Source organism: Procambarus clarkii, chromosome 19, assembly GCF_040958095.1.
Source record: "Procambarus clarkii isolate CNS0578487 chromosome 19, FALCON_Pclarkii_2.0, whole genome shotgun sequence".
In the NCBI taxonomy this organism is placed as follows: Eukaryota; Metazoa; Arthropoda; class Malacostraca; order Decapoda; family Cambaridae; genus Procambarus; species Procambarus clarkii.
In genome coordinates this window covers 13,511,658-13,536,033 of record NC_091168.1, presented here as the reverse complement: position 1 = coordinate 13,536,033, position 24,376 = coordinate 13,511,658, and the positions used below count along the sequence as shown (strand labels likewise).

The 24,376-nt window shown below is 56.0% G+C and overlaps 1 protein-coding gene across 3 annotated transcripts in view; it reads right to left on the bottom strand.

Annotated features, from left to right (window-relative positions):
- Nucleotides 1-24,376, bottom strand: part of LOC123757609 (kynurenine/alpha-aminoadipate aminotransferase, mitochondrial) — a 221,862-nt gene that overhangs the window by 112,309 nt on the left and 85,177 nt on the right. For 2 of the 3 annotated variants that reach the window (XM_069326948.1, XM_045741417.2), the window contains one exon: nucleotides 8,182-8,350. The exons of the other annotated variant lie outside the window; for it this stretch is intronic. In XM_069326948.1, coding sequence (XP_069183049.1) covers nucleotides 8,182-8,350 — 169 coding nt within the window. The remainder of the gene's footprint in view (nucleotides 1-8,181; nucleotides 8,351-24,376) is intronic. 3 annotated transcript variants of the gene reach the window in all.

The window sequence follows — 24,376 nt, the reverse complement described above, 5'->3', positions numbered from 1 at the left end:
TTGAATGGCATAGGCACATATACTGGGGAAGTGGGTAGCACAAGATACAGTTGAGTTTAAGGCACTAGGTAGGGAACAATGAAGATGAAATTAGTTTTTTTTTTTATTTTTAACCTGGGTTTGTCCTGTTCCTTCTCCCCCTGGTTCTGACTCCGAAGCGTCCGAGGGTTTCAGAGTCAGGGCAAGGTTTAGATGGTGGTTAGACTTAGGCAGTTTCGGGGGACGCCCCATCCGGTGTAGCGACAGAGGAATTCTAGCCTGTTTCTCCAGCCGGTGCATCTGGGTCTGACCAGTGGGCCCCCTTTCATTCCAGCTTTTCCTGTGGCTTGTGCCTTTTCTTTTGAGGCAGGGGGGTTTCAAGGACGACTTGGTCCAGGGTCCTGATATGGAGGTTCTTGGGGCAAGGGGTGGGGTTGACTTGGGGGCTTGGGGCCCTGTTTGACCCTGCCTGGGTTTTGGTACCCTATGAGTGGGGTATGTCGTTGCAGGGGGGTGGGGTTTCTTATTCCCCCTCCTTGTACGAGTTTGATATGGCATCAACTCTTCCCCAGATTCAGTTCTGAGTTCCCCTGTGTTCATCAGTTCCTTCCTTCAAGAGGATTTCGAGATCCTGAATCCCCCCCGCATGAGATGCGTGAAGCCCTTGCAGCTTATCTCCTGCGCGACCTGGATTACGCCTCATTAATGGATCATGCCTCTTTTGAGTTCAGTTCTTCTTTACCTTGCTGTGTTCGTTACGAGGTTCTGGAGTCGTCTTGGTTAGCAAACTGTCCTATCTTTTCATTAGAAGCATGACATATGTTCTGTCAGTCTCGCACATTTCAACGGCGAGAGGTGCTTATGGTGGTTCAGATTTACCTGTGGAAGGGGGGGGGGGCGAATTTGAATGCGTCAATGCGTGTTTCTTCACCTCCCTGCTCTTCATGGCATGTTGGCCTTGTTCAGCTTTATGTGCAGGTTCCTTTCCTTTCGGCTGCCCTGGATGCTGAGGATTTGTGCGCCCAAGGACATTTGGCTTCGGCCTTGCAATTTTTTCCCCCTTCTCGAGCTGTCTTCGGACTCGGTTGAGAAGGATGTACCGGCGCTTTGGGCCCATCCTGGGTCTGGTATCGTGGTCTCGACGGTGCGGGCGTCGGCTGCGCTGTTAAAGCTGTTTGAACGAATCCTGCGGGAGGCGGTGTCTCTGTTCTTTGCTTCTCGTCTTGCATGCTGGCAGGCAGTGTTCGCTAAGTCTGTGAAATCTACATGGACCCTGGCTCTAAGGTTTTCTACACTTTTTTGTCCTTTGCTGTTTGCAGAGTCTGCGGTAGTGCAGTATCTGCAGGTGGCCTCTTCTAGTTGTCGTCCCATGTCGAATTCGTTAGTTTTCCGTTGTGCCCATGGGTGTCTTCCCAGAAGGGCCATGCTGGGGATCGGGGTTTCTCCTATTGTGGTAGGCCAGTGGTGCCAGTTTCAGAGCAGGTGCAGCCATCAGAATTGACAACGACTGGTCGGCATAGTGACTGTTCTGCTCGTAAGTCAGCTTCTCGTAATGGGTGTTGGCCCTTTCACGGTTCGTCCCATTGATGGGGCGATGGGGGGGGGGGGGAAGGCTAACACTGTGCTCACGCCTGGTCAGTTTTGCGCAGGAAAGGGGGGGGGGACTGTACCAAACCTCCTCCTTCAGGGGGGGAGGGGTGCAGGTTTTGTCTCCTGCACTCTGTCGGGTCATCTTGGACTGGGTTCACTTGGGTGTGGTTAAAACGACCTCGTATTTCAGGTGAGTTTCCCGCCTGTTTCTGGTTCCGAAACGGGACTGCACTGACCTGGAGTTCATTTTGGACTTGTCCTATCTGAACCCTTTGGTCTATTGCCCCTCCTTTTGGATGACTACTCTATCCCAGGTTCGTCTTCTTTTGGAGCCAGGCACTTGGGTGGTGTCCCTGGACCTACGAAATGCATACTGGCACTTCCCGATTCATTCAGTGTTCAGGAACAAGCTAGGTTATGTTGTGGGGTGTCAGGCTTTCGTTGCCCTCCATTCGGCTTGAATCTGGCACCTCACGTTTTCACACGCCTTACCCAGGTCGTGGTGGGCCCGTTTGCGTCTGTTAGGGGGTTTTGGTTCTGGCCTACCTTCGACAACCAGCTGGTGTTGGCTCTCAGCCAGTCTGCGTGTCTGCTCTCCAGGGATTTGATTCTTTCCCTGCTCGTTGGGTTTGGGTTCCTGGTGAACTGGGGGGGTGTCCCATCTGGGTCCCTCTCAGGTTCGGTCTTGGCTGAGTATAGTGTGGGACTCTCGGATCGCTTCCTTGTCAATCCCTCCGGTGGCTCTGCTGTGGCTGCGGTCTAGCCTTTGCCTGTTTCTGAAGGGCTCCTGGGTCACTAGGAGGTTGCTCGTGGGTTTGTGCAGGAGTCAGAATTTTGTCGTGATGGTCTATCTTCCGGGTCGGGTTTGGCTTCGTTGGATGTTCTGGTTTCTTCGAGAAGGTCCCTTCCACTTTTCTGGTGATCACTGGGTTTGGCCTTTGGGCATCTTGCATCGGATGATGCGTCGCTGGCTTCCTCTTCAGGTTTTTTTGGTTCAGTGCCTTGGCGCCTACCCGAGCCCTCACTCAATGTGTTCACTGATGAGTCGTCTCTTGGCTGGGGCTTTGTGAGCAGTGCTCACCAGGCCCGGCAAAAGCCAATGGGGTCCATCCTCCCGTCAGGCCCACAGCACAGTGCGGGGGTTTGCGGCGGTGTGGTGGACGCCTCTGAGGGTTCTAATCACTCCTGGATTGACAATTTGACTCCATTCGGATTTCCCTGCATTCACCTAGTTGTACTCACCTAGTTGTGCTTGCAGGGGTTGAGCTCTGGCTCTTTGGTCCCACCTCTCAACCGTCAATCAACTGATGTACAGGTTCCTGAACCTACTGGGCTTTATCATATCTACACTTGAAACTGTATGGAGTCTGCTTCCACCACATCACTTCCTAATGCATTCCATTTATCAACTACTCTTGACACTACAAAAGTTTTTTCTACTGTCTCTATGGCACATTTGGGCACTCAGTTTCCACCTGTGTCCCCTAGTGCGTGTGCCCCTTGAGTTAAATAGTCTGTCTTTATCTACCCTATTAATTCACTTGAGAATCTTGTATGTGGTGATCATGTCCCCCCTAACTCCTGTCTTCCAGCAACGTGAAGTTTAATACCCGTAATCTCTCCTCGTAGCTCATACTCCTCAGTTTGGGTACTAATCTGGTGGCAAACCTTTGAACCATTTCCAGTTTAGTTTTATTCTTAACTAGATATGGACTTCATGCTGGAGCTGCATACTCTAAGATTGGTCTAACATATGTGGTATACAAAGTTCTGAATGATTCCTTACACAAGTTACTAAAGGCCATTCTTATGTTGGCCAATCTAGCAAATGCCACGGGTGTTTTCCTCTTGATATGGGCTTCAGGGGACAGGTCTGGCATGATATCAACCCCAGGACCTAGATTCACGAAGCTCCATGTATTTCTTCATAAGTATGTGTGGTACGAAGGTTCCTAAGTACTGACTTAGAACGCACCAAAGGGCGATTCAGAAAAGTATATTTACGAAGATTTTTAAGTAGTTCACTTAGGTCTTGCTAGATGTCACTAGGCTTTTAGTTTGGCCAATCAGAGAGAAGGTAACATTTTTCATCTTACAGCTGTAGCCAATCACGACGTTGGCACGTCGGAGCTTATCCGTGACCACTTGCTACTTATTTACGTTTAATTTTCTTATAAAATTAGTACATTTCGAAGTAAAACTATGTTTTTTCAACTTGTATAATCAGCACCGACATTATAGTATACAAATATGTTTCAGTTTTTGTTTACCTACGTAATTCTAAGAGATAGTGTATAGCTTACCTTGTCGCTCCTAAGATTTGAGAAGCAATGGTATTTATTTACGCATATATATTTACCTAAATTTTACCCAAGGGCCACTATCTAATAGCCTCGACGAGGACAAAAACCCGGGGGCGTTTTAAGTCCCGCCAATTGTCCTAATGATATTTTCTAGCTGGATTTTGGCATTTACGGCTTCAGCGGGTAGGCGGTTCCATGGGTTTATTTATTTATTTATTTATTTATTAATATATTTATTTATTTATTTATTTATTTATTTATTTATTTATTTATTTATATACAAGAAGGTACATTGGGTTTGTGAGGATACATAGCATGGTATTTACATTCTTGTAAAGCCACTAGTACGCGCAGTGTTTCGGGCAGGTCCTTAATCAAACAGATAATTTTAAGTAGGTAAATTCTAGCAGGATTTATAAAATGATAACAGGTGCATTGCAAGAAAAAAATGGGATGAGAGAGATTAGTAAGTATATTAAAGCACATTGGTAGCTCTGATTGATTGCACTGAACAGCTTGATTGGTAATTTAACAAAGATTAGTAGGCACAATACAGCATATTGATAGCACATATAAGAAGACAGCAATGATCACAATGGTAAAGTTGTTTGGATTAGGTACATAAAGATTGGGAGATTGGGTAGCACTAAATACAGTGCAATTTTAAAGCACAAGAGAGGAAACTTTGAGGATGAAATTAGGTACAGTACTTCTTAGTTTTGTTTTTGAACGAGGCAAAAGTTGGACAGCTTTCTAATTCATTAGGGAGTGAGTTCCATAGACTAGGTCGCATTATTTGCATAGTGTTTACACAGATTAAGTTTGACTCTGGGAATATCAAAGAGATATTTATTTCTGGTGTGGTGATAATAGGTCCTATTACATCTGTCCAGGGGGAGTTTCAGAGCAGGGTTTGCATTTAAGAACAGGGCTTTGTAAATGTAGTTGACACAAGAGAATGTGTGGAGTGAGTTTATGTTTAGCATGTTTAGGGATTTAAACAAGGGGGCTCAGTGTTGTCTGAAAGCAGAGTTTGTTATTATTCTGATAGCAGAGTTTTACTAGGTGATGATGGACTTGAAGGGTTGCAGTGGTTGAACCCATGCACAGATGCAATAAATAAGATAGGGATAGATTAGTGCATAATATAGTGAGATGAGAGCAGAGTTAGATACATAATATCTGATTTTGAAGAGTATACCAACTGTTTTAAAGACTTTCTTAGTTATGTGTTGTATGTGGGTGCTGAAGTTGAGTCTATTGTCTAGGAATAGGTTGAGAAACTTTCCATCATTTGTATTACTGATGTTAACATTGTCTATCTGAAGCTGAATTGCATTTGTTGAATTGCTTCCAAATAAGATGTAGTAGGTCTTTTTTATGTTTAGTGTTAGTTTGTTGGTTGACATCCACAAGTGGACTTTTTTAAAATCATTATTCAAAACATTATTTATTGTGTGTGGGTTGGGGTTTTTATAACCCTCTGGGTGAAAAAATATCTGTTTTCAGTCCTACTTGAGAGGATATACTCTCCAACACTATATCTGTGATTGCCCTGTTATCAGTGACTTCAGACCAAATGGTATGAGGTATTTTGAGCTCTGTAATTGCTTCATACACTCAGGAATATTGGAAGATATTTTTGTGCTGTGCCCAGATTTTACTAGTGGGGAGGCTAATAGAGGCTTCCAGCCTCTAATGGCTGTAATGTAATGAAATGTAAGGCTTCCAGCCTTACGTTTCTTATTCTCTCCTGATTTCATGTATAACTGGCCGTCCTGTGAGGTGGGGATGTTGGATGAGCTTGTAGCTAGTTTATGATCTACACTGTAATCTTTCATATAAAATAGGGTAGCAGCACATTGCTGTGTATACATAAGCTTGTTAATAAAAATAAACCAGTAATAAAGGTTTTAAATTATAGCTTGTATTATTATTATTACCAGTATTATCCTTATTAAATCATAAATGTTACCCATGGATCATTAAGATCTCATGTTGATATGTAATGTTAGTACTGTAGTTCATACAGTCATAATTATAGGTTTAAGTATTCAATGAGAGAAGTTTTTGAAGTTTTAACCCTTCTTACCTATCATAATTTGTGCAACACATTTTTCTTTTATGTCTCACCCAGATTTAATTTCTAAATAAAAACCAAACAAAATAAATAAAAAATGGGTATGTATAGCTAAGGTACACCCCTAGCTATACTTATTGCTAGATGAAAAGTTCGTTTGGTGATAGTAAATGCTCCCACCAGCCACCTTCTCTCATATTTCATATTCACCAGTGTTTATTTACTTAATAACTACTGGTATAATATCTTGCTATTATAAAACTAATTCTAATATCATAAAAGATATTTACTACAAGTTTCATGCAGAGAATGCATATATAGTTAACATGAAGGACTCCATCTTGATTATAAGAAAATCGATCCTCCGTGTTGTGTAGTAAAAAAAAAAATTGAGTTTTATCCAGGTTACGTAAAGCTACGAGTGGTCGAGGGCGTCCTTAAATCGAGGCGGTGTACTTACGAAGATTTCCCTTCTTAAATACATACCTGAATACCGACCTAGCCGCTACGAAGGTGCTAAGAAGAAAAACATTTGTAAGTATGTATGTAACTGCTTTGTGAATCTGGCCCCAGGTCTTTCTCTCTCTCTCTGATTCTTGAAGGATTTCATCTCCCAAATGATACCTTGTATCTGGCCGCCTGCTCCCTACACCTTGTGGTTCATTGTCTGAACCGCAGAGGTTCAATGCGGTCCTAGGCTCTTTGGGGCTGGTCGCTTCGGGTGACTCATCTGCTGAGTTCTTGGAGTTTGTCTCTCTTGGCCGTTCACGTTCGGGGGTATCCAACTTCCTGGCGGACAGCCTGTCTCGGTTCATTTCCCTGTCTATGAAATGGACGGTCATCGCCGACTCATTCAGTTGGCTCTGCCGGATGTATGGGCTCCCGGAGGTGGACCTCTTCGAGTTGGCATGGTCGAGGTGTCTCCCAGTATATTTGGCGCCCTTTCCCGACTGTGAGGCCATTGGGGTCGATGCCTACAGGTAGGACTGGTCGAAGTGGGGTTGCCTTTACCTTTTTCCCTTGCTACATAGCCTTCCCGGTTTGGTGCCTTCTTTTGATAATTACTTACTTACCTCTTCCCCTCGGTTCTGCTGTTGTTCCAAGTCCTAGCTCGCTTGGAGACTTACCAAGGGAGAGTAGTCCTCTTGGCTCCTTGGTGGCTGACCCAGCTTTGGTTTCAGGCGCTGCTTACTCAGTGTCCGAAACGATAGGTCTTCCCACGGCTCCGCCTCTTTCAGCAGTTAGGGCCAGTCCATTATGTAGCTGCTTCGATCTTCTTCTTCTCAAGTCTTTGCTTCTGGTCTTTCTGATGCGGGTCTATCACCATTTCTATGGTGAGTGGGTGGCTTCAGCTTTTTTTTTATACAAGAGTTCTTACATTCTTGTACAGCCACTAGTACGCATAATGTTTCAGGCAAGTCCTTAATCCTATGTTCCTGGAATACAACCCCCCCCCCCATCCCGTGAAGAATCGTTTTTACATCCAAGTACCTATTTTACTGTTGAGTTAAACAGTGGCTACAGTTAAGGATTTGCGCCCAGTAAATCCTCCCGGCCAGGATACGAACCCAGGACAAAGCAATCACAGAACGCCAGGCGAGAGTCTTACCACTACACCACAGAGACTGTGCATTGATAGTATCCCACCTGCATCTCCTCTCAGCAGTAGTATGAAGTTTACTGGAAGTCCTTTTGTATTTCTTGTCCCTTTGTAGGTTTTCTTCTATTTCGATGTGGGTTGTCTTATCCTTTCTGTCTTGGATGTTTCAGGACCATCATCTTATGCCGAATACTGTTGCCTTGTATCAAGTGGCGATGGCGGAGCCGCTTCAGCTTGCGTTCAGGGTGGATGTTACTTATGCCCCATTCCGCAAGCTGTCTTGTGCATTGTTTCAACCCCAGCCTGCTCATGCGCCACCAGAGCCTTCCTGGTCATTGGAATGGGTGCTCTGTTATCTCTCTTCTCCTCGATTTGTTGTGGCCCATTCGGTTCAAAATTGTTTTGTGAAGGCTCTTTACCTGTTGGCATTGGCCTCCAGGGTCAGCTTGGGGAGCTTCAGGCATCTATGTTATTACTGTATATGATAAAAAGGATTGGCTCCAAAATGGACCCCTGAGGGATTCCATTTACCTTAGGGGTCCACCTGAGGTAAATGGGGTAAATTTTACTTCTTTGCTTTAAACATTGTTAAAATCAAATATTGTTACACATAAATCATTTTCACTTACCCTTGGGTGGGGCCATACTGAAGGCCAGAAGACAGACAGTCTGGAGGGAGTGACAGTACTCTCCCATCCTGCAGGGTTATGTTCACCTCGCGGAAAGGAAACTTCTCTGGATTGGGCATTCCTGATGCCAGCCATACTAGTGATGGCGATGGTTTGTCCAAATGTGCTCCTGTAAGTATATGTTGACATTAATAGTACTGTTTAAATGTTTGTTATCTTTCTATACATGGAAGAATACTTTTCATTATGAATTATCATCATTATTATTGTTATTATTGTTATTGTTATTATTATTATTATTATTATTATTATTATTATTATTATTATTATTATTATTATTATTATTATTATTACAATCTTCGAGGTAGCAGACTGATCTGTTATGCCATTTTTTGCTTCTCCTGTTTCCTCCTGGAAGTAGCACAGAACTCATTTTTTTCTTGGCAATATCATTGTAATGGGGATCTCTGGCTATCTTAATTGCAAGTGTAGCATTCAGTTCCTTAATTCAGTTTTTAACACTGGGGAGGGACAACTCCTCTCGTAAAGGAGAGGAGGTGTTTTGCCTGTTCTTGGGACTCTAAGAATGATTGTCATGGCTTCATTTTGTATGATTTCAAGCCTTTTCGTATAGCTTTGGGAGTTGGTGCATAAAACTGGTGCGGCAAAGTCTATGCCGGAGTGCACATAGGCTGTGAACATCATTTTAAGCATGGCAATAGAGGCTCCATGCCCATTCCAGGTCATAGCTTTCAGTGCCCTGCGACAACATTTACATGTTCCTCCATGAGTTGGATGAGCTCCTCTTTCTTCCTCTTGTTAGAGCCAACAGTGACGCCAAGGTATCAATAGTGGTCAACCCATTCAAATGTTACACCATTAATTTGTAGATCTTCATTTTCTCCGCGTTTTTTATGAGAGTATGCTTTTGCCTTGTTTGTGGGGAGAGTGAAGCCGAGTTCAATACATTTCCTTCCAAAAGTTCAATGTACTGTTTAATTTTCCCAAATGTGGGAGCTTGTATTAAAACATCGTCTGTACATCCCACTTGTTGTGTTCCTTCCGGAAATTCAATATTTGCAATGGCCTTCATAAGTATGTTGAATAGTGTAAGGCTTAAGACTTCTTCTTAAGGGGTCCCAAGTTCCATACTCATTGTTCTCGAGACTGCTCCGTTGAAGCAAACTATGGCTTTCCTCCCAGTGAGATAGTCTTCAAACCGTTTCATGAGTCTTCCCTTGACACCCATGAATGCAAGCTCGTTCAGGATCGAGATCCCCTGTTCTTTGTCGAAGGCTCCTTCGATGTCAACAAATACAGAGTACTTAGCTGTTTCAAGTCAAGTCATTAACTATACAGTTTGCTGTGCACCGTCCTTTAACAAATCCATTGACCCCCTCCCCTAGTCTGCTTATCAGTTTAGCATGATTCTTTCAAGCATCTTGCACGTGCATGTCATTAGACTGATAGGTCTGTAATAGCCATGGTCATTGGGCTTTGGTATGGGAACTATTATTACGTGTTTCCATTGCATGGGCAACACTCCACTTAGGAATGATTTGTTAAACAGGTGTAGTAGCGGATTCCCGGACACCTCTCACAGTGAATTAGGTTTGTAGTAGGTGACTCCATATTCACAAGATGCAGTAATTTTACCCTTTTCAAAGCCCCCCTTACTTACTGGGCTGTGATTGGTTGCCCATACTCATCATCACTAGACAGTGCCCTTGTTATCCTAATTCTTCTGCCATTGTGTCGCAGGAGCTGTTCCCTGCTTATTTCTGCATGGAGAGAGGGAAGGAGGGAGGAGGAGGAGGATGCTGCATCACTCCACTTGTGAATTAGTTCCTCAGCCTTACCCTGGGGGTCTTTGTGAGCCGCAGTCCGGGTTCTGTTCCCCTCCCTCCCCCCCCCCCATTAGCTATCTGAATTTTTGCCCACACTTGTCTCACAGATGTCTCTCTTCCAATAGAGCTAGTGAATTCAAGTCATTGTCTTTCCCGCTCTTTAATCTTCTCTTCCCTGACTTTGCTTTCAGTGAGATGTCTCTGGTATTTTCTATTCATGTCCCTTACATTTGCATTGAACTTCTTTATGTAATCTTTCTCATACCATTTAATTTTCTTCTTCTGAGGGTTACTTCGCCCAGTCGTACGGCGCGAAACTCGAGAGACAGTTTTAAATTTGGTTATTAAAGTCACCAACAAATTTATCAATGTCTTCTTGGACTTCGTGTTACATGAACCAGTCACTCGTTTTGTTTATGAAGTGCTGACTCATATTTGGTCCGAGTGATAACGTTTTTCTTTGATTTATCTCTCTTTTTTTCCTCTTGCTTATGTCGACGGTGGTAATCAGTGCCCAGTGGTCACTACATAAACTGTGTACAATGTGTGTACTGGCATCCATGTCCTGTGCATTCAACAGGAGAGCATAGTCCAATCTTCCTCCTCTGAGGTGAGTTGGTTGTTCATCACCCAGGACCCTAAGATTTTCACTTCCCCTAATATAGAGTGAGTTTCCGTTCATTGACATTGGACAGTTGACTTCAAAGTGTGGGTGTCTGGTATTAAGGTCATTGACCAGCAGTGTATGTTATAATAATGTTAATAAATATGTATGACATTAAGCTCACTGACCAGCAGGGTATGTTATAATAATGTTAATAAATATGTATGTATGTTAATAAATTCAGGTAGTGTGTCAAGGTCATATTTATTCTGTGGCACATATAGGTTGATTATATGAAAGGCATTATTGTTTAAGTGATGGGTTACCCCCAGTGATTCATACTCATCCCCCATGTGGAGGTCATCAATAATCTGTGCAGGTACGTTGTTACTTACATAAGTAATGAACTCAATTTTGTTTTCCCCATCGGGCAGGGAGAACTTGTGATAACCGCTGAATCTCAGGTTGAAGTCATCACCCACCAGTGTCTCCTGTAGCACTATGGCGTCAGTTTGGTGTTTCCTTACCTACTGTATGATGTCATTAATTCTATTGCAAACGCCATTGCAGTTTTATTTTAGTAACCTCAAGATAGTATAGTGAGATGTTCTTCACTGTGGTTATGCATTTTCAGGTTGTTTGTCATTAGATGCGCTATGTGCGTTATTATTATGTTCACTCGTGTTATTGTGTATTCTGTGGTGACTGGTGTTAGTGTGCACTGGTGTTCTTGTGTGAACAAATATCATGGTATCATTATGGCTGCTGGCATGTAATGATGTGATGGTATCACTGTGTGTGCTGTCATGTGCTTTGGCAACATGTATTACATCACCTTGCACCAGGCTGTGGCTTGCCGGACCGTCACATGATAGACTCTACTGTTGCAGGAAATGGAGGAATCGTTCTCGAGTCTTCATAATCAGGCAAATGGCGTTCTCAAATTCCGTTTGCTTGCGTATTATTTGTTGGACGAGTGGATGAGTTTGTATCATTTGGTCAAGTATTGCTTTGATGTGATTCAGGGTGTATTCCTCCTGGGGGTCAGGAAGGGGGCTGGTGGGTTTGGCATAGTGGGTGGCTGGTGTGTTTGGACGAAAAGGTGGTTGGGAGGCTGTGGAGAAGTCTGGTTCATGGGAAGGTTGGGTGGGGGGGTTAGGTGGTGGTGAGGCGCCGTGGGTAGAGAGTGAGGTATGAGTGGGTGGGTATCTTGGAGGGGAAAATGGTGGGGTAGGCCTCAGGGATGGGGGGAGTGGTGGCGGGCTATCCCGCTCACGCTCCCTGGATGGATCACCGGATCGACCTTGGGCCGTCCTATTTACTAGTTCACCTGCGATCTGAGTCAGTTGTTTGTGTTGGACCTTGCCAAGTAGACCTCTTGCTGAAGTGTCGCATAGTGGGATTTCTTGCAGTTGACACATTTGAGTGTTACAGTGCCACTAGCATTAAGCTTATCCAGACATTGTTTAGTGTCATGCGAGCCACTGCATCACCCATACCTAGTTAGGCCATCACATTGTTAGGTTCTGTGATCCCATCGTTGGCATTTGCCACATAAGGATGGACTGTCAATATACCGTTCCACTCTGCATGGCCTTATGCCCGGTAATGCAATGACAGTGGGCAGCATTCCCTACCACAGAGCGATCGCTGATTTTTTTGGCACTCCCCCAGGTCCCGTGTGCGCTTGACCCAGATGATCTGGGTAATAGTAGGCATCCATCAGTCTCAGGAGACTATAGAGTTGCGCTCTGATGTCGGCCTGGTCTGGAGTGGTCTCACCAGGGTGCAAAGCCAGGGTAGGTTGATTCGAGGGAGAAGCTGTTACCCAGGAAGCAGGTCCCCCCTCTCCACGGCGCTGAAAGTCTCCAATGGAAAGGCATACGCCAATACGACTGGTTCCAGCGCCGTCGCAGGAACTGTGAGTTCCGGGGATGACCTCGAAGTTGGTGAAGAAGAGCACAAGGACCTCCCACCCCGGAGACCACCGTGGTCAGGGCCGGAGAAGAACCACCCCATCAAGGGCTATGAACGACCCCAGCCTCATGAAGGAGAGCCTGGGCCGCACGACCCTCGGGAGGTGGACGTCCCGGTCCCGCGCCTACGGGTTCCAAACAATGATCGTCACAGCCCTCTTTCACTTTCATTTTATATATAGATATTATATATAGGTCTTAATAAGGTCTTTAAGGTCTTTAATATACTCAACAGCAGCATGGATACTGAAGTTTTCAAATATAATTTTGGTTTGTCTAGTCTGTGAGCTTCCTTCTAAAAGTTTTAAACTTTTACCTTCATACTCATGGTCATTCTCTGTGAATAACTGCAAGGCTCTGGCTCCATACTCCTGTTCAATGACACTTCTACCTGCAAATTTGCTTTCAATACAGTGCTCTCTGTGGGTGTGGGCGGCCTTGATGATCCATTTGCACTTATCTGCTGATCTTATATCTATTGTAGGGAAGATTAAGATGTGTCACTCACAACATTCGGCTTGTTGCTGTCGATGTAGTTGTCATTGTTGTTGTTGTCGTTTCCGATGCTGTTACTGTTGTTGCTGTTGTTGTTGCTGCTGATGTGGTTCAAACAGTCGTTTCACCTTGTCTCGTCTCTTACTTGCTCTGCATCTGACGTTCTGATAGCCCTTGTCATCCTCTGTTGTAGTGTCACCTGGACATGTGACCTCAGCCACGCTGGAGGGCCCCGGGCAGGTGACCTCAGCCATGCTGGAGGACCCCGGGCAGGTGACCTCAGCCATGCTGGAGGGCCCTGGGCAGGTGACCTCAGCAATGCTGGAGGGCCCCGGGCAGGTAACCTCAGCCATGCTGGAGGGCCCCGGGCAGGTGACCTCACCCATGCTGGAGGGCCCCAGGCAGGTGACCTCACCCATGCTGGAGGGCCCCGGGCAGGTGACCTCAGCCATGCTGGAGGGCCCCAGGCAGGTGACCTCACCCATGCTGGAGGGCCCCGAACAGGTGACCTCACCCATGCTGGAGGGCCCCGGGCAGGTGACCTCACCCATCCTGGAGGGCCCCGGGCAGGTGACCTCAGCCATGCTGAAGGGCCCTGGGCAGGTGACCTCACCCATGTTGGAGGGCCCCGAGCAGGTGACCTCACCCATGTTGGAGGGCCCCGGGCAGGTGACCTCAGCCATGCTGGAGGGCCCCAGGCAGGTGACCTCAGCCATGCTGGAGGGCCCCGGGCAGGTGACCTCAGCCATGCTGGAGGGCCCCGGGCAGGTGACCTCAGCCATGCTGGAGGACCCCAGGCAGGTGACCTCAGCCATGCTGTAGGGCCCCGGGCAGGTGACCTCAGCCATGCTGGAGGGCCCCGAGCAGGTGACCTCACCCATGCTGGAGGACCCCAGGCAGGTGACCTCACCCATGCTGTAGGGCCCCGGGCAGGTGACCTCAGCCATGCTGTAGGGCCCCGGGCAGGTGACCTCAGCCATGCTGGAGGGCCCTGGGCAGGTGACCTCAGCCATGCTGGAGAGCCCCAGGCAGGTGACCTCACCCATGCTGTAGGGCCCCGGGCAGGTGACCTCACCCATGCTGGAAGGCCCCAGGCAGGTGACCTCAGCCATGCTGGAGGGCCCCAGGCAGGTGACCTCAGCCATGCTGAAGGGCCCCGGGCAGGTGACCTCAGCCATGCTGAAGGGCCCCGGGCAGGTGACCTCACCCATGCTGGAGGGCCCCGGGCATGTGACCTCACCTATGCTGGAGGGCCCCGGGCAGGTGACCTCAGCCATGCTGGAGGGCCCCGGGCAGGTGACCTCACCCATGCTGAAGGGCCCCGGGCAGGTGACCTCACCCATGCTGAAGGGCCCCGGGCAGGTGACCTCAGCCATGCTGGAGGGCCCCGGGCAGGTGAACTCAGCCATGCTAGAGGGCCCCGGGCAGGTGACCTCACCCATGCTGAAGGGCCCCGGGCAGGTGACCTCACCCATGCTGGAGGGCCCCGGGCATGTGACCTCAGCCATGCTGGAGGGCCCCGGGCAGGTGACTTCACCCATGCTGGAGGGCCCCGGGCAGGTGACCTCAGCCATGCTGGAGGACCCCAGGCAGGTGACCTCAGCCATGCTGTAGGGCCCCGGGCAGGTGACCTCAGCCATGCTGGAGGGCCCCGAGCAGGTGACCTCACCCATGCTGGAGGACCCCAGGCAGGTGACCTCACCCATGCTGTAGGGCCCCGGGCAGGTGACCTCAGCCATGCTGTAGGGCCCCGGGCAGGTGACCTCAGCCATGCTGGAGGGCCCTGGGCAGGTGACCTCAGCCATGCTGGAGAGCCCCAGGCAGGTGACCTCACCCATGCTGTAGGGCCCCGGGCAGGTGACCTCACCCATGCTGGAGGGCCCCAGGCAGGTGACCTCACCCATGCTGGAGGGCCCCAGGCAGGTGACCTCAGCCATGCTGAAGGGCCCCGGGCAGGTGACCTCACCCATGCTGGAGGGCCCCGGGCATGTGACCTCACCTATGCTGGAGGGCCCCGGGCAGGTGACCTCAGCCATGCTGGAGGGCCCCGGGCAGGTGACCTCACCCATGCTGAAGGGCCCCGGGCAGGTGACCTCACCCATGCTGAAGGGCCCCGGGCAGGTGACCTCAGCCATGCTGGAGGGCCCCGGGCAGGTGACCTCAGCCATGCTAGAGGGCCCCGGGCAGGTGACCTCACCCATGCTGAAGGGCCCAGGGCAGGTGACCTCACCCATGCTGGAGGGCCCCGGGCATGTGACCTCAGCCATGCTGGAGGGCCCCGGGCAGGTGACTTCACCCATGCTGGAGGGCCCCGGGCAGGTGACCTCAGCCATGCTGGAGGGCCCCGGGCAGGTGACCTCAGCCATGCTGGAGGGCCCCGGGCAGGTGACCTCACCCATGCTGGAGGGCCCCGGGCAGGTGACCTCACCCATGCTGGAGGGCCCCGGGCAGGTGACCTCAGCCATGCTGGAGGGCCCCGGGTGGGTGACCTCACCCATGCTGGAGGGCCCCAGGCAGGTGACCTCAGCCATGCTGGAGGGCCCCAGGCAGGTGACCTCAGCCATGCTGGAGGACCCCGGGTGGGTGGCCTCAGCCATGCTGGAGGGCCCCGGGCAGTTGACCTCACCCATGCTGGAGGGCCCTGGGCAGGTGACCTCAGCCATGCTGGAGGGCACCGGGCAGCTAGGTGACCTCAGCCATGCTGGAGGGCCCAAGCAGGTAACCTCAGCCATGCTGGAGGGCCCCGGGCAGGTGACCTCAGCCATGCTGGAGGGCCCCGGGCAGGTGACCTCAGCCATGCTGGAGGGCCCCGGGCAGGTGACCTCACCCATGCTGGAGGGCCCCGGGCAGGTGACCTCAGCCATGCTGGAGGGCCCCATTACAGGTGGCGTCAGCAATGCTGGAGGGCCCCGGGAAAGTGACCTCACCCATGCTGGAGGGCCCCAGGCAGGTGACCTCACCCATGCTGGAGGGCCCCGGGCATGTGACCTCAGCCATGCTGGAGGGCCCCGGGCAGGTGATCTCAGCCATGCTGGAGGGCCCCGGGCAAGTGACCTCACCCATGCTGGAGGGCCCCGGGCAGGTGACCTCAGCCATGCTGGCGGGCCCCGGGTGGGTGACCTCACCCATGCTGGAGGGGCCCAGGCAGGTGACCTCAGCCATGCTGGATCGCCCCAGGCAGGTGACCTCAGCCATGCTGGAGGACCCCGGGCAGGTGACCTCAGCCATGCTGGAGGGCCCCGGGTGGGTGACCTCACCCATGCTGGAGGGGCCCAGGCAGGTGACCTCAGCCATGCTGGAGGACCCCGGGTGGGTGACCTCAGCCATGCTGGAGGGCCCCGGGCAGGTGACCTCACCCATGCTGGAGGGCCTCAGGGCAGGTAACCTCAGCCATGCTGGAGGGCCCCGGGCAGGTGACCTCACCCATGCTGGAGGGCCCCGGGCAGGTGACCTCAGCCATGCTGGAGGGCCCCGGGCAGGTGACCTCACCCATGCTGGAGGGCCTCAGGGCAGGTAACCTCAGCCATGCTGGAGGGCCCCGGGCAGGTGACCTCAGCCATGCTGGAGGGCCCCGGGAAAGTGACCTCACCCATGCTGGAGGGCCCCAGGCAGGTGACCTCACCCATGCTAGAGGGCCCCGGGCATGTGACCTCAGCCATGCTGGAGGGCCCCGGGCAGGTGATCTCAGCCATGCTGGAGGGCCCCGGGCAAGTGACCTCACCCATGCTGGAGGGCCCCGGGCAGGTGACCTCAGCCATGCTGGAGGGCCCCGGGTGGGTGACCTCACCCATGCTGGAGGGGCCCAGGCAGGTGACCTCAGCCATGCTGGAGGACCCCGGGTGGGTGACCTCAGCCATGCTGGAGGGCCCCGGGCAGGTGACCTCAGCCATGCTGGAGGGCCCCAGGCAGGTGACCTCACCCATGCTGGAGGGCCCCGGGCAGGTGACCTCAGCCATGCTGGAGGGCCCCATTACAGGTGGCGTCAGCCATGCTGGAGGGCCCCGGGAAAGTGACCTCACCCATGCTGGAGGGCCCCAGGCAAGTGACCTCACCCATGCTGGAGGGCCCCGGGCAGGTGACCTCAGCCATGCTGGAGGGCCCCGGGCAAGTGACCTCAGCCATGCTGGAGGGCCCCGGGCAGGTGACCTCAACCATGCTGGCGGGCCCCGGGCAAGTGACCTCAGCCATGCTGGAGGGCCCCGGGTGGGTGACCTCAGCCATGCTGGAGGGCCCCGGGTGGGTGACCTCACCCATGCTGGAGGGCCCCGAGCAGGTGACCTCAGCCATGCTGGAGGGCCCCGGGTGGGTGACCTCAGCCATGCTGGAGGGCCCCGGGTTGGTGACCTCACCCATGCTGGAGGGCCCCGGGTGGGTGACACCAGCCATGCTGGAGGGCCCCGGGCAGATGACCTCAGCCATGCTGGAGGGCCCCGGGCATGTGACCTCAGCCATGCTGGAGGGCCCCGGGCAGGTGACCTCAGCCATGCTGGAGGGCCCCGGGCAGGTGACCTCACCCATGCTGGAGGGCCCCGGGCAGGTGACCTCACCCATGCTGGAGGGCCCCGGGCAGGTGACCTCACCCATGCTGGAGGGCCCCGGGCAGGTGACCTCATCCATGCTGGAGGGCCCCGGGTGGGTGACCTCACCCATGCTGGAGGGCCCCAGGCCGGTAACCTCAGCCATGCTGGAGGGCCCCGGGCAGGTGACCTCACCCATGCTGGAGGGCCCCGGGCAGGTGACCTCAGCCATGCTGGAGGGCCCCGGGCAGGTGACCTCAGCCATGCTGGAGGACCCCGGGTGGGTGACCTCAGCCATGCTGGAGGGCCCCGGGCAGTTGACCTCAGCCATGCTGGAGGGCCCCAGGCAGGTGACCTCAGCCATGCTGGAGGACCCCGGGTGGGTGACCTCAGCCATGCTGGAGGGCCCCGGGCAGTTGACCTCACCCATGCTGGAGGGCCCCAGGCAGGTGACCTCAGCCATGCTGGAGGGCCCCAGGCAGGTGACCTCACCCATGCTGGAGGGCCCCAGGCAGGTGACCTCAACCATGCTGGAGGGCCCCAGGCAGGTGACCTCAGCCATGCTGGAGGACCCCGGGTGGTGACCTCAGCCATGCTGGAGGGCCCCGGGCTGTTGACCTCACCCATGCTGGAGGGCCCCGGGCAGGTGACCTCAGCCATGCTGGAGGACCCCGGGTGGGTGACCTCAGCCATGCTGGAGGGCCTCAGGGCAGGTAACCTCAGCCATGCTGGAGGGCCCCGGGCAGGTGACCTCACCCATGCTGGAGGGCCCCGGGCAGCTAGGTGACCTCAGCCATGCTGGAGGGCCCAAGCAGGTGACCTCAGCCATGCTGGAGGGCCCCGGGCAGGTGACCTCAGCCATGCTGGAGGGCCCCGGGCAGGTGACCTCAGCCATGCTGGAGGGCCCCGGGCAGGTGACCTCACCCATGCTGGAGGGCCCCGGGCAGGTGACCTCAGCCATGCTGGAGGGCCCCATTACAGGTGGCGTCAGCCATGCTGGAGGGCCCCGGGAAAGTGACCTCACCCATGCTGGAGGGCCCCAGGCAGGTGACCTCAGCCATGCTGGAGGGCCCCGGGCAGGTGATCTCAGCCATGCTGGAGGGCCCCGGGAAAGTGACCTCACCCATGCTAGAGGGCCCCGGGCATGTGACCTCAGCCATGCTGGAGGGCCCCGGGCAGGTGATCTCAGCCATGCTGGAGGGCCCCGGGCAAGTGACCTCACCCATGCTGGAGGGCCCCGGGCAGGTGACCTCAGCCATGCTGGAGGGCCCCGGGTGGGTGACCTCACCCATGCTGGAGGGGCCCAGGCAGGTGACCTCAGCCATGCTGGAGGACCCCGGGTGGGTGACCTCAGCCATGCTGGAGGGCCCCGGGCAGGTGACCTCACCCATGCTGGAGGGCCTCAGGGCAGGTAACCTCAGCCATGCTGGAGGGCCCCGGGCAGGTGACCTCACCCATGCTGGAGGGCCCCGGGCAGGTGACCTCAGCCATGCTGGAGGGCCCCGGGCAGGTAACCTCAGCCATGCTGGAGGGCCCCGGGCAGGTGACCTCAGCCATGCTGGAGGGCCCCGGGCAGGTGACCTCAGCCATGCTGGAGGGCCCCGGGCAGGTGACCTCACCCATGCTGGAGGGCCCCGGGCAGGTGACCTCAGCCATGCTGGAGGGCCCCATTACAGATGGCGTCAGCCATGCTGGAGGGCCCCGGGAAAGTGACCTCACCCATGCTGGAGGGCCCCAGGCAGGTGACCTCACCCATGCTGGAGGGCCCCGGGCATGTGACCTCAGCCATGCTGGAGGGCCCCGGGCAGGTGACCTCAGCCATGCTGGAGGGCCCCGGGCAAGTGACCTCAGCCATGCTGGAGGGCCCCGGGCAGGTGACCTCAACCATGCTGGCGGGCCCCGGGCAATTGACCTCAGCCATGCTGGAGGGCCCCGGGTGGGTGACCTCAGCCATGCTGGAGGGCCCCGGGTGGGTGACCTCAGCCATGCTGGAGGGCCCCAGGCAGGTGACCTCAGCCATGCTGGAGGGCCCCAGGCAGGTGACCAGCTCAGCTATGCTGGAGGACCCCGGGTGGGTGACCTCAGCCATGCTGGAGGGCCTCAGGGCAGGTAACCTCAGCCATGCTGGAGGGCCCCGGGCAGGTGACCTCACCCATGCTGGAGGGCTCCGGGCAGCTAGGTGACCTCAGCCATGCTGGAGGGCCCAAGCAGGTAACCTCAGCCATGCTGGAGGGCCCCGGGCAGGTGACCTCAGCCATGCTGGAGGGCCCCGGGCAGGTGACCTCAGCCATGCTGGAGGGCCCCGGGCAAGTGACCTCACCCATGCTGGAGGGCCCCGGGCAGGTGACCTCAGCCATGCTGGAGGGCCCCATTACAGGTGGCGTCAGCCATGCTGGAGGGCCCCGGGAAAGTGACCTCACCCATGCTGGAGGGCCCCAGGCAGGTGACCTCACCCATGCTGGAGGGCCCCGGGCATGTGACCTCAGCCATGCTGGAGGGCCCCGGGCAGGTGATCTCAGCCATGCTGGAGGGCCCCGGGCAAGTGACCTCACCCATGCTGGAGGGCCCCGGGCAGGTGACCTCAGCCATGCTGGAGGGCCCCGGGTGGGTGACCTCACCCATGCTGGAGGGGCCCAGGCAGGTGACCTCAGCCATGCTGGAGGACCCCAGGTGGGTGACCTCAGCCATGCTGGAGGGCCCCGGGCAGGTGACCTCACCCATGCTGGAGGGCCTCAGGGCAGGTAACCTCAGCCATGCTGGAGGGCCCCGGGCAGGTGACCTCACCCATGCTGGAGGGCCCCGGGCAGGTGACCTCAGCCATGCTGGAGGGCCCCGGGCAGGCAACCTCAGCCATGCTGGAGGGCCCCTGGCAGGTGACCTCAGCCATGCTGGAGGGCCCCGGGCAGGTGACCTCAGCCATGCTGGAGGGCCCCGGGCAGGTGACCTCACCCATGCTGGAGGGCCCCGGGCAGGTGACCTCAGCCATGCTTGAGGGCCCCATTACAGATGGCGTCAGCCATGCTGGAGGGCCCCGGGAAAGTGACCTCACCCATGCTGGAGGGCCCCAGACAGGTGACCTCACCCATGCTGGAGGGCCCCGGGCATGTGACCTCAGCCATGCTGGAGGGCCCCGGGCAGGTGACCTCAGCCATGCTGGAGGGCCCCGGGCAAGTGACCTCAGCCATGCTGGAGGGCCCCGGGCTGGTGACCTCAACCATGCTGGCGGGCCCCGGGCAAGTGACCTCAGCCATGCTGGAGGGCCCCGGGTGGGTGACCTCAGCCATGCTGGAGGGCCCCGGGTGGGTGACCTCAGCCATGTTGGAGGGCCCCAGGCAGGTGACCTCAGCCATGCTGGAGGGCCCCAGGCAGGTGACCAGCTCAGATATGCTGGAGGACCCCGGGTGGGTGACCTTAGCCATGCTGCAGGGCCTCAGGGCAGGTAACCTCAGCCATGCTGGAGGGCCCCGGGCAGGTGACCTCACCCATGCTGGAGGGCCCCGGGCAGCTAGGTGACCTCAGCCATGCTGGAGGGCCCAAGCAGGTAACCTCAGCCATGCTGGAGGGCCCCGGGCAGGTGACCTCAGCCATGCTGGAGGGCCCCGGGCAGGTGACCTCAGCCATGCTGGAGGGCCCCGGGCAGGTGACCTCACCCATGCTGGAGGGCCCCGGGCAGGTGACCTCAGCCATGCTGGAGGGCCCCATTACAGGTGGCGTCAGCCATGCTGGAGGGCCCCGGGAAAGTGACCTCACCCATGCTGGAGGGCCCCAGGCAGGTGACCTCACCTATGCTGGAGGGCCCCGGGCATGTGACCTCAGCCATGCTGGAGGGCCCCGGGCAGGTGATCTCAGCCATGCTGGAGGGCCCTGGGCAAGTGACCTCACCCATGCTGGAGGGCCCCGGGCAGGTGACCTCAGCCATGCTGGAGGGCCCCGGGTGGGTGACCTCACCCATGCTGGAGGGGCCCAGGCAGGTGACCTCAGCCATGCTGGGTCGCCCCAGTCAGGTGACCTCAGCCATGCTGGAGGACCCCGGGTGGGTGACCTCAGCCATGCTGGAGGGCCCCGGGAAGGTGACCTCACCCATGCTGGAGGGCCCCGGGCAGGTGACCAGCTCAGCCATGCTGGAGGGCCCCGGGCAGGTGACCTCACCCATGCTGGAGGGCCCCGGGCAGGTGACCTCAGCCATGCTGGAGGGCCCCATTACAGGTGGCGTCAGCCATGCTGGAGGGCCCCGGGAAAGTGACCTCACCCATGCTGGAGGGCCCCGGGCAGGTGACCTCACCCATGCTGGAGGGCCCCGGGCAGGTGACCTCAGCCATGCTGGAGGGCCCCGGGCAGGCAACCTCAGCCATGCTGGAGGGCCCCGGGCAGGTGACCTCAGCCATGCTGGAGGGCCCCGGGCAGGTGACCTCAGCCATGCTGGAGGGCCCCGGGCAGGTGACCTCACCCATGCTGGAGGGCCCCGGGCAGGTGACCTCAGCCATGCTGGAGGGCCCCATTACAGATGGCGTCAGCCATGCTGGAGGGCCCCGGGAAAGTGACCTCACCCATGCTGGAGGGCCCCAGGCAGGTGACCTCACCCATGCTGGAGGGCCCCGGGCAAGTGACCTCAGCCATGCTGGAGGGCCCCGGGCAAGTGACCTCAGCCATGCTGGAGGGCCCCGGGCTGGTGACCTCAACCATGCTGGCGGGCCCCGGGCAAGTGACCTCAGCCATGCTGGAGGGCCCCGGGTGGGTGACCTCAGCCATGCTGGAGGGCCCCGGGTGGGTGACCTCAGCCATGTTGGAGGGCCCCAGGCAGGTGACCTCAGCCATGCTGGAGGGCCCCAGGCAGGTGACCAGCTCAGCTATGCTGGAGGACCCCGGGTGGGTGACCTCAGCCATGCTGGAGGGCCTCAGGGCAGGTAACCTCAGCCATGCTGGAGGGCCCCGGGCAGGTGACCTCACCCATGCTGGAGGGCCCCGGGCAGCTAGGTGACCTCAGCCATGCTGGAGGGCCCAAGCAGGTAACCTCAGCCATGCTGGAGGGCCCCGGGCAGGTGACCTCAGCCATGCTGGAGGGCCCCGGGCAGGTGATCTCAGCCATGCTGGAGGGCCCTGGGCAAGTGACCTCACCCATGCTGGAGGGCCCCGGGCAGGTGACCTCAGCCATGCTGGAGGGCCCCGGGTGGGTGACCTCACCCATGCTGGAGGGGCCCAGGCAGGTGACCTCAGCCATGCTGGGTCGCCCCAGGCAGGTGACCTCAGCCATGCTGGAGGACCCCGGGTGGGTGACCTCAGCCATGCTGGAGGGCCCCGGGCAGGTGACCTCACCCATGCTGGAGGGCCCCGGGCAGGTGACCTCAGCCATGCTGGAGGGCCCCGGGCAGGTGACCTCAGCCATGCTGGAGGGCCCCGGGCAGGTAACCTCAGCCATGCTGGAGGGCCCCGGGCAGGTGACCAGCTCAGCCATGCTGGAGGGCCCCGGGCAGGTGACCTCACCCATGCTGGAGGGCCCCGGGCAGGTGACCTCAGCCATGCTGGAGGGCCCCATTACAGGTGGCGTCAGCCATGCTGGAGGGCCCCGGGAAAGTGACCTCACCCATGCTGGAGGGCCCTAGGCAAGTGACCTCAGCCATGCTGGAGGGCCCCGGGTGGGTGACCTCAGCCATGCTGGAGGGCCCCGGGTGGGTGACCTCAGCCATGTTGGAGGGCCCCAGGCAGGTGACCTCAGCCATGCTGGAGGGCCCCAGGCAGGTGACCAGCTCAGCTATGCTGGAGGACCCCGGGTGGGTGACCTCAGCCATGCTGGAGGGCCTCAGGGCAGGTAACCTCAGCCATGCTGGAGGGCCCCGGGCAGGTGACCTCACCCATGCTGGAGGGCCCCGGGCAGCTAGGTGACCTCAGCCATGCTGGAGGGCCGAAGCAGGTAACCTCAGCCATGCTGGAGGGCCCCGGGCAGGTGACCTCAGCCATGCTGGAGGGCCCCGGGCAGGTGATCTCAGCCATGCTGGAGGGCCCTGGGCAAGTGACCTCACCCATGCTGGAGGGCCCCGGGCAGGTGACCTCAGCCATGCTGGAGGGCCCCGGGTGGGTGACCTCACCCATGCTGGAGGGGCCCAGGCAGGTGACCTCAGCCATGCTGGGTCGCCCCAGGCAGGTGACCTCAGCCATGCTGGAGGACCCCGGGTGGGTGACCTCAGCCATGCTGGAGGGCCCCGGGCAGGTGACCTCACCCATGCTGGAGGGCCCCGGGCAGGTGACCTCAGCCATGCTGGAGGGCCCCGGGCAGGTGACCTCAGCCATGCTGGAGGGCCCCGGGCAGGTAACCTCAGCCATGCTGGAGGGCCCCGGGCAGGTGACCAGCTCAGCCATGCTGGAGGGCCCCGGGCAGGTGACCTCACCCATGCTGGAGGGCCCCGGGCAGGTGACCTCAGCCATACTGGAGGGCCCCATTACAGGTGGCGTCAGCCATGCTGGAGGGCCCCGGGAAAGTGACCTCACCCATGCTGGAGGGCCCTAGGCAGGTGACCTCACCCATGCTGGAGGGCCCTGGGCAAGTGACCTCAGCCATGCTGGAGGGCCCCGGGCAGGTGACCTCAACCATGCTGGCGGGCCCCGGGCAAGTGACCTCAGCCATGCTGGAGGGCCCCGGGTGGGTGACCTCAGCCATGCTGGAGGGCCCCGGGTGGGTGACCTCACCCATGCTGGAGGGCCCCGGGCAGGTGACCTCAGCCATGCTGGAGGGCCCCGGGTGGGTGACCTCAGCCATGCTGG